Source organism: Aplysia californica, unplaced genomic scaffold (genome assembly GCF_000002075.1).
Source record: "Aplysia californica isolate F4 #8 unplaced genomic scaffold, AplCal3.0 scaffold00490, whole genome shotgun sequence".
NCBI lineage: Eukaryota > Metazoa > Mollusca > Gastropoda > Aplysiida > Aplysiidae > Aplysia > Aplysia californica.
Window position 1 is genome coordinate 19,461 of NW_004797760.1, and position 10,867 is coordinate 30,327.

Sequence of the window (10,867 nt, forward strand, 5' to 3'; positions counted from 1 at the left end):
TTCTTATAGCAATACATTGCTTTTCAGCTCAACATATTTCTACCGCTCGTGAATATATTATATATGCACTTTCCACCCCCACATGTGAAGCCGAAGAGTTGATTTCTCCTAGCTGGATGTAATTCTTATGCATAACGTGACTGTTTTCCAAGCTGTAGTGAAAATATTGCCTGGGCAGTTTTTTTGTAAAATAATACAGGATAGGCACTCTAAACTAAAATGAGGCTTATTTGTAGTGCACTAGTTCTTTCTATCTCAACAGCCAATATTAGAGTCTTTACCTTGACCAGGAGAACTCAGGCAGGTTCACAAAAACTGTTACTGTTTAGCCATGTAGCCTTGTAGGAAGGTGGTCACTAGAGGGAGTGGCTTTGAATAATTTGATGTTAGCGAAAAGAAACAGAACATAGCCTACTAAAGGATAACACTTAACTTGAATCACTATCAGATGTTCTTCTAAATTTTATTAAGATCATTGATATCTGCATATAGGAATGTTGTTGTAACTTCTGAATTTCTTGTTATTGTAATTCATAGTTTCCCCACAGGGATAAGGAAAAGTTTTGAGTGGAAGAAACCTGTCTCAGTGGCTGAGTAGATTCTATATTTCTCAATTGCATTACTGTTTTGTCATTGTATGAATATTCAGTTGTTTTTTTCTAAACTAGGTAACGTTTTGTAACAAGTTTATGGTTGCTTGATTCCTTACTATATATATAAAGCTTTCATCTCTTTAATTCTAATAGTTTTTATTTTTGGAGACGGTTTAATCAGACGTCTCTGTGTTAGGGATACTTTTTCCTACGTTAAGGGGATGATTGTCAGGTTTTCTGATGTGGTTTGCTCCCTCTTTCCTATCAAATAGCTATTTTCCTTAAATATCTTCTCCTTCACTTCTTTGTATTAATCTCTAAAACACAACTAATCTTCGGTATTTAAATGATTTATTTGTGTTGCAAGTGCCGTAAAACTCTTGCTAAAACAAAAATTCCTGGGTGGTTGGCGGGTGCTCTGGTGTGGTTTGCTCCTTTTTTCCTATAAAAAAATCTATCGTCTTTATCTCCCCTCCTTCTTTTTTGTGTTTGTTCCTCTCTTGTAACACCTCTAATCTTCGGCACTTGTATGACCTTATTGTGTTGCAAGTGCTGTAAAACTTACAAAAAACCCCCAAAATCCTACATCTGATTACCTTTGTGCTCTGCCCAGGTGTTCATCTACTACTGCGTGTACGTGGTGTTGTTCATCATCGCTGCCATTGTGGCTGCTGTGAGGGCCCACCTGGCCACTTCTATTGGAGCCACTGCAGTAAGTTCAACTGTTGTCGTCTCACGTTTGTTCACACTTCACGGGTTCCACAACATGCTGCCTTTTTGTACAAAAATACTACTCAAGTTTGTTCAAAACCAGTGTGCCGGCCATGCTTGGTTTGTCCAAAAAATTGCAATATACATGGAAATTTACATAAAATTTGAAAAATTTCTGGATTGAAATGGGGTTGGGTTTTTTTTGGAAGGAATTTTTAAGAGTAAAGAGTATGGATGGATATATATTATCTCTGCCTATATTTTATAGCTGAGTTTTAAATTTAATGTTTTCTTTTATCGATGGATAGGCTTATTAATATAATGTGCTAAATATGATGAACTGCTCTACACAGATGAGCAAATAAAGTAGCAGGGTGATCAAACAAACAAAAAACTGTACCTTTTTTTTTCTCGTTAATATTTTCCTCCACACTGAAATTTTGCACTTTAAATTTGTACACAATATTTGGAAGTCAAAAGAAATTTGTCTGATATCCATTTTAGACAAATCCCCTGAATAGTTTTGCCCTACACAGTGCGTAAAAAAACAACCCATTTTCAGCTATGTCCCCATTTTTGTGGCATGACGCACCTGTTCGCATTAGGTAGGCCTTACACTTCAAGTCCCAACGATTGAGCCATATATGATATTACATATTACATACTACATACTACATACTACATACTACATACTACATACTACATACTACATACTACATATTACATACTACATACTACATACTACATACTACATACTACATACTACATACTACATACTACATACTACATACTACATATTACATATTACATACTACATACTACATACTACATACTACATACTACATATTACATACTACATACTACATATTACATACTACATACTACATACTACATATTACATACTACATACTACATACTACATACTACATACTACATACTACATACTACATATTACATATTACATACTACATATTACATACTACATACTACATATTACATACTACATACTACATACTACATATTACATACTACATACTACATACTACATACTACATACTACATATTACATATTACATACTACATACTACATATTACATATTACATACTACATACTACATACTACATACTACATACTACATACTACATATTACATACTACATATTACATACTACATACTACATACTACATACTACATACTACATACTACATATTACATATTACATACTACATACTACATACTACATATTACATACTACATACTACATACTACATACTACATATTACATACTACATACTACATACTACATATTACATACTACATACTACATATTACATACCACATACTACATATTACATATTACATACTACATACTACATATTACATACTACATACTACATACTACATATTACATACTACATACTACATACTACATACTACATACTACATATTACATACTACATACTACATATTACATATTACATATTACATACTACATACTACATATTACATACTACATACTACATACTACGTACTACGTACTACGTACTACGTACTACATACTACATACTACATACTACATACTACATACTACAGTAGTCTAACAGGCCAACGATTGAGCCATATTACATATTACATACTACATACTACATACTACATACTACATACTACATACTACATACTACAGTAGTCTAACAGGCCAACGATTGAGCCATATTACATATTACATACTACATACTACATACTACATACTACATATTACATACTACATACTACATACTACATACTACATACTACATATTACATACTACATACTACATACTACATACTACATACTACATACTACAGTAGTCTAACAGGCCAACGATTGAGCCATATTACATATTACATACTACATACTACATACTACATACTACATACTACATACTACATATTACATACTACATACTACATATTACATATTACATATTACATACTACATACTACATATTACATATTACATACTACATACTACATACTACATACTACATACTACATACTACATACTACATACTACAGTAGTCTGACAGGCAAAGAGAAGTTTGCGAATATTTTTTCTCAAGTTTCCTTTGCCTGCTGAGCTCATTGTTAAGATTAGTAAAGAGCAGAGAGCTTTTTGTATGGAACATTTCCTCACCACAACTCATTTCGTAAGTTTCGCACAAGGTACGGAAATAATGTTAAGGTGCCCTTAAGGCCTTCTTCGATGTCAAGGGTGGAAATGGTCCTTCAGTTAGTACCTGTAGAGAATCAGAACTAAAATTTCCCAGACTGAACGACCATTTCTGGTCAAACACACACTGTTCGCACCCTTTTAAATGTCACCAGAATGCAGAATTCAGTAGATTAGCCCCATGAGACGTCTGTCCGTAGATGATGTCTGCAGCAATAACTTTCCAACATCTCAACTGTCCGCGTTCTTAAGGCAGATCTTTATCTGGATGGGTAACAATATAAGGCAGATCTTTATCTACGACTGTACCATTTTCCTGTTTGAAAGCCAATGATAGAGTGTTCATGATTCGTCAATCGTCTTAAAAAGCATGAACTTTTCCTCTATGACATTTGGTTCCTTGGCAAAGCCCATATTCACCTTTCAGTCAGGTTATATCAACTCCACAAATGTTGTCTATTTGGGCAACCTCCCCCCCTCCCCCCGTTGTCTCTAGAAACAGCTCCATACTGTAAGGTGTACAGTGTGTGTGGCTTTGAGTACTCGTGGTTCAGTGGATCCTTGTGTTTGGCCACCACTGAACATTACAGACGACGCGTTAAAATGTGTCAAGTCCAAAGGAGGACATACCATTGGTTCTCGAAATTCCAGAATTTGAAAAATATTTTTTAACTTTGTAGGAGAAAAAAAATATTGTTTAAAGGTTACAGAAATGGAAAGATTAGATTTTAAAGATTAGAGGAAAGGAAAAGTCAAACCAATCATTTCAAGACTTTCCTTACAAGATCTTTTAAATTGGTGCATTTTGCATTTATAGGTGGTTTTTGTAAAAGCCTTTTCTGTTTTCAAAAATAAGTTTCTTCTTTGTGAATTTTTTGTCAAACAAATTCCTTTTCAATGAATTATATATATTCCAAATTACAACATTCTAGTACAAATTTGGGGGAGATATTTAGAAAAAAAGTTGTACAGTTTTTTGTGGATCACACCCTGTAGGTACTTGACAATAGTGGAGAGTCTGGAGTTCTCCCCATTTCTCGGCCTTACTCTTCAAATCTTTTTACTGACATACTTTTTTTTTCAACCGCAGACATATGGTATCCAGTCTTTTGCTCTAAACCCACTTTAACTTTATTATTTCTTGTAGTGTAACAATAAATAGCATGCACAGGCTTTGGTTTGTGTTGAGATTTTGTAGAATTACTTGATGGCCTTTTTTCTCACAAGATTTTTGTGGCATCATATTACTAGGAAGAACTAAATGTACTTTGAATAAATTGAGGTTTTTATGGAATTGCTTCATTGACTTCTGTTCTCACATGGTCTTTGCCCTGTCCTTTTGTGTTTCAGTTCTTCACGTTTGCAGCTCTGGCAGTGTACATCATCGACGTCTACTTCATGTACCGCTCCTGGCAGGCGTACCAGCACCCAAGCACTGCTGCTGGGGGTGCCAACACTACCACCACCACCACCACCACCACCTATGAAACCCGGACACAGTACTAAGCGGGGAGGACTAGGCTCGATAGGAACTAATTAATTTGTAATTTGTCACGGTCAAGCTTTCTCCATTTATACTGCATTTCTCCCTCTCTCTCTCTGTACGTAATAACCTCATTGTCTCATCCATGCAGTGCAGTTGAAAGGATACAGATGTTTGAGTGAATGACAGTTGACATGTATCATGTATGGTGAAAAACTTTCTGCTGTTGGATTTTTTGTATCACTTTAGATGACCCAACAGTTAAAACTGCTGTGCACAAACAAAGATTTACAATAAGTTTGATTAGCAATGTTTGTGGAACCACAAATGATAACATACTCATTATCAGTATACATTATACTGAGGATGGAAAACTAGTTTGAAAAGCTCTCAGATAACAAGAATTGGAACTAAGAATTTGTGCCTTGGCAAACAAATTAGTTTCTAGAAATAAACTGCCACAGAAATTAAAAGTGCTGAATATTATGTCAAATTTAAGATTTTAATAGTAGATGAATCACATTTACCCATAAACATATTTGCATAGATTTTTTGGCAGTATGTTCTGGTTCTAGCTGAGATTTGTTCAGGATACAGAAATTTAAATGTGGAATATAATTTTTTCCTCACAAATTCACATCTCAGATGTGATTATAACTGTACTCAAATAGTGCCCCTTTCATTTATGTCTGTATGATGAAATTTAAGAACATCTGATGTTAAAGCTTGAGAAAATCCAGCTAATGTGTTCTTGAGATGTTTGCGTTTCTTTCACAATTAGAAAAAGTTCTTAGAACAGGAGATAGGACTAGTCAGTGTTCCTTGTGTCATGTACTAATGTTCGTTGTAATTAGTGACAACATTTCCTGTGGTGTGTCTGTAAGTGTGAACTTTGTCCTCTGAATGTTCAGCTGTTCTCGTAGGGAGTAGAACTTCATGAGTATATTGATGACATAATTTATGTGGCGGGTACTTTGGTGTATTTGTTGGCTGTTGTGATTGGTGACTTTACCAGTCTGCTCTGTCTGCCTCCTTTGATGAACTGAGAGCTCTCTGTTTTTTCAGACAATAGCTTTCTGGATGCCGGACAGAACATTTTTTTCCCCTTCTTCTTTCATGACATTGAAGTCGGAAGTGACCGGTTGAATCTCTGTATAAGTAGGCCATGCATATCATTCAAATTGTTTCTTTGGTCAGACAAAATCTGACCGGCTCCAACAAAAGCTTTAATTTTATAGATTTTTAGGAAAACGAAAATTCTGGTAATTGTTTTAAGTTTGTAGAGGATATAATGATTTTTAGTCACATGTTGACTATCTACTTTGTTTTATCTGAATATCCCAAAGTCAATTATACCGGTACTGGCTTGCTTTTGCTTAAAATCTGTTTTTATGTATGCCGCTTGTGTATTCTGTTATTTCGCAGCTCTTTTCCTGGGAATCTCGTCACTTTTTAAAAGAACATACTGCTATAAATATGCATGAGATGTCTTACCTTGAGAATTCCACTGAAAAATTGAAAGCCAAATAGTTCAAAGTCACTATTAAAACATCTACAAGGTGAGTTCATCAAATAAATGTGTACATAAAAAAAGTCCATGTGTATGGAAGGAACGCAATTGACAGTGAGACATGAATGGGAACTTAATATAATGAAAAGCTCGTCAAGACCATTCCATTCATGTAATGCTCTTAGTTTTAGTTGCATTTTGAGGCATTTTGTCTAGGTAAATTTCCCCAAGTTGAGAATTTTATTCAGGTTCTTCTACTGTGTCATTTCATCACATACAGTTCTCGTGCATCTCTAAGGGGATTAAGTAAGGCATAGACATTGACAAAACACGGAGTTTGTAAGACTAAACACCTGATACAAAAGTGGGAAAGTTTTGCCCTCTGAATAAAGATAATCTTTTGTTTTCAAAGACCAACCCTATTGTTGCCATAAATGCACATGAAATTGTTGGTGAGAATAATCTTGGAAAAGATCAATTCAGAGATATCCTTTTAATGTCACAGAGCAAAAGAGAAGTAAAATTGGAAAGTAAAAATTCAAATTGACCGCTGAGAAGCACAAAAGATGTGATATTATTCTTATGGTTTGGTGAACTCTGACACGTAATCATTATTTCACTCACTGTTCCAGGAGCTTGGACTGTGATTTCATAGTGAACATTTTTCAATGGATGAACCAAGCTGACAATTTCAGCATGTCAAGAGAAAAAAAGAGAGTTGATGTTTTCTCTTTAGTTGCTGGTTGAAATCCTTTTATCAGTGTGATGGTTTCCACAAGGCAGCCAAATGCCAAGTTGTGTTCCCTTTGCTTAACGGTAACTTTTTGTTTGGAACAGACAAAACTTTCATCTTAATATTCAGAACTCTCGTGGATGGTGGAAGAATAAGCTTCTGAAAAAAGGTGCTATTTCCAATGTTGTATATTCTGCTTTTTAGTCTAGTCTCATGTACTCATCTTAATTTGATTTTACTTTGCGCTGAATTTTTATTGCGATAGTAATATCTCTCTAGTCTGAAACACATTGTTGTTGTTGCAGCTGATATAGATCTGACTTAATTGGAATTCCATAACTACTTGAACTTCTTTACTTTTAACTCTTGTTATGTTTGCAAAAAGCACTACTTTTACTTTTATTATTATATTATATACACACTCACTTATATGCCCAAGCAACTTCTTTTCTTTTATGTTTTGCCTTCATGCTTGCCCGGCAATGTTGTAAAGGCAGTGCTTGTACATTGCTGTGTTTTGGTGTTTAATCTTACCTGAATTATTATTCCCTAATATAACTAAACTGTCATGGCACAGCGTGAGATCGACAACAGCAATATTCCTGTGTAATTTTTAGCAAGTAGTTCTTTGTATAGCACAATCCATCACTTTCTATTGTACATCACATATGTCATACTTTTATTCATGATGCGTCTGTATAATTACTTAGATCTTAAATCCTATTTTTGTCGCTTGTCTTTTTCCCTATTACTTATTCACTAAGCCTGGGGAAAAGTGCCTGCTACCAAAAATTACTTAATACTGTCTTTGGATCAAATGCTTAAGAAATTCCTTAAATATTGTTTTTACATTTGAACTGGCATATCTGCTTACTGGTCATTGGTTGAATCTCTGCCATCAGGAGGAAGGTGGAAGATAGCCTCAGGATGTGCTGTGTTGCATTAGGTGAAAATATCAACAAAACATACCCTTTGTTACCGGGGCCCACTATCGAAATGGTTTTGCTTCCAGAGATGAATAATTTGAATTTAATGTGAACAAATTTGAACTTTTGAAGTTAGGAATTGTAAAGGTACAAGTACAAGATATCAAAGAGTTTTCTCAGAATGTTCATTTTGGCAATCAAGTGTTTCTTGCATAGGAAGCTGCAAAGTGTGTTTTTAAAAGGTATGTAACTCAAATTTACGCTCATATATTTAGTCAGCCTTATAGAATATAATGTCTCTAATACCCACTTTTATGACATTTGTCTCTGTTTTGAGTTATTGTAGAGCTTTCTGGAACTTTTTCCAGTATTTTACAGTTAATTAGTGGGAACTGGGAAACATCAACAAATACTTAAATTTTGTAGCCTACTCGTCTTAAGACTTTATTTTGAGGTAATCAGGTTGTTTTTTCAAAACATATTATAGTTTTTTTTTTCAGTGAGGATCATTCAGTGTATTGTATTCCTCTCTACTTCAAAATCCAAATCCTACTATGAGTGTATGAGTACGAGTGTACACTGTTCATAAGCCCTATGGTTTTGTGTGTATATGAAACCTCCGGTCTTTGCCTTTGTACCATACTTACTTCATAGTCAAAGTTGTTTATTTCTGTTTTGTTAATCTATTAAATCCATCTTGGGGTTGCTGCTGTGATTTTTTTTGTTTTGTTTCATTCTATTTCTTTTTGAGGACAAGGCTTGCTGATATTTCCGTTTTACAGATGTTATATTTAGCATTTCAGTGGCTCTTAATGAAGTGAACAGCGATTGTATGATATATGAGCTGAAGTGTTACTGTTGAATAGGTTAATACTAATAGTCTTCCTTGTTTCTGGTAGAGACATTGCTCTAAAGTACCCCATAAATTTGAAAAAATTCAGTGTGACTCGTGACACCACACCCCGCAAAGAAAAGCTTGTTACTGTATCCTGATCTTCACCAAATTTGATTTTGCCTGGGTTTGGGTTTTTTTAAATGGGAACTGACTGGGTTTGTTTGAGTTTGAGCTTGTGTCTCTGTTAAGACTTACCATCATTTCCACTTTTTTGTTCTTAATTTTTTTGTTACTTTTCTTGACACCAACATTCTCATTATTCTGTATGTACCCCTTGATCTCATCTGTGTTTTAGCTTTACATGTATGAGAGTGGGTGCAAGAGTCTGTGTTTAGTCAGGATTCCTATACAAGCAATATAATGTCACTGTATCGCTTTTTGTATTGTATGTATACATGTATCGCAAAGAAGATTGCTGCTGGGTAAAATTGTATACAGTGTGACTTAGAGGTAAATTCCTGAACTGTTTAGAGACTGAAAAGAACTTTATCATCATGTTGCTGTCACTATTCGCCTTATTGTGGTTTGGTTTTACTGTAATTTTTCTATCACTTTCATCACTCATATTTTAAGTGCAATAAGTTCTGTTTTGTGATTTCTAAATGTTGAGTTGAAATTTTTTATAGAAATGTGGTGCAGTTTACGAGATGTATCTCTAGAGTTAGATAACTCTCCGGAAATCCGAGCAGTCAAGATGGGAAAAGAAAACGGGTGAAGTTCTACCTACAAAAAAGTCCAAGTTCTTGTTAATGCTAAGTTTACATCTGTTTCCAAAGACTTTCATAGATCTTTACACATCTGTTACTTTAGTAAGAGAATGAAAGTGAAAAGACAAACAGGTTTGGAAGGTCTATATTGTATACAGTGCTTTTTGTACCAGTCTTTGAGTTAATTAGATCTAAGTAGATACTAATACTAGCTTCCCCACAGCAATGCTGCCCTTACTGACACTAGTGCAGAGGTCACAAGTGGTAAGCAGTGTCTCCTGTCTTTACCTTTGTTTTTCCTCTTTTGTTCTATTGATTTGTTTCATGTACAGTACATTCTCTTGATTTTATGTATTTTATTTGATCCATTTTTCTTGCAGTTGTGAATAGTTCTTTGTGGGTATTTTTTTCCTTGTTTCCATTGAGGTTTTATATTTCTACATGAAACACATCTCTTATGTAACAAACACAGCTGTGGTTGTTGTTTTTTTAATTGTGTGTGAGAAAATCTTTAGAAACCCTAACAACCTTTTATTTTTGGGTATGTTTCATTTGTTGGTCAGTTATTTTTTTTTAACCGATATTAACTGATACATTTAATCATACTATACAATAGAAAGCTGTGTATAATGAATACTTTCTGTCAATAAACAAACTTAAAAGGAATTCAAGAACTCTTTTTTCAATTGCTTTTTTCTTTGCTTTATTATGAGTCTCTAGTAGGGGTAGAGGTGGAGTTTGTGCACAATGCAGTCAATCGAACAATAAATTTTCAACTGCTGGTGAGGGAACTGTGGTCCATCATAACCTATAAGCCACGCCCACAACTCATGCACAAATCGTGTGTGAGGCGACAGGTCACTGTTCAGTTTACCTAATCCGTAGCAAAGTAGCAATGGACGTTGACGTGAACATGCGACAAAAGCATTGATAGTTCTCCGAGAGGTGGCGACCCGTGTGTTTGTTTTACCATGGCTCTCGGTCTTCATTGTCTTGCTTAACATTTCATTTATTTTACCCCTGCACAAAATCAGCAACAAAAAGAAAGCTAACTAAAAAACAAACCAACAAAACAGCAACAAAACCCTTCTAACACCCC

General features: G+C 34.7%; 1 protein-coding gene across 1 annotated transcript in view; it reads left to right on the forward strand.

The window, feature by feature from the left end:
- The window catches only part of LOC101845867 (MARVEL domain-containing protein 1), a gene marked incomplete at its 5' end in the record, with an annotated part of 11,561 nt that extends 1,127 nt beyond the window's left edge, over positions 1-10,434 (forward strand). The window contains 2 exon segments of the mRNA XM_013086672.1: positions 1,207-1,305; positions 4,865-10,434. Coding sequence (XP_012942126.1) covers positions 1,207-1,305; positions 4,865-5,020 — 255 coding nt within the window. The 3' untranslated portion in view covers positions 5,021-10,434.
- Positions 10,435-10,867: the final 433 nt, after the last annotated feature.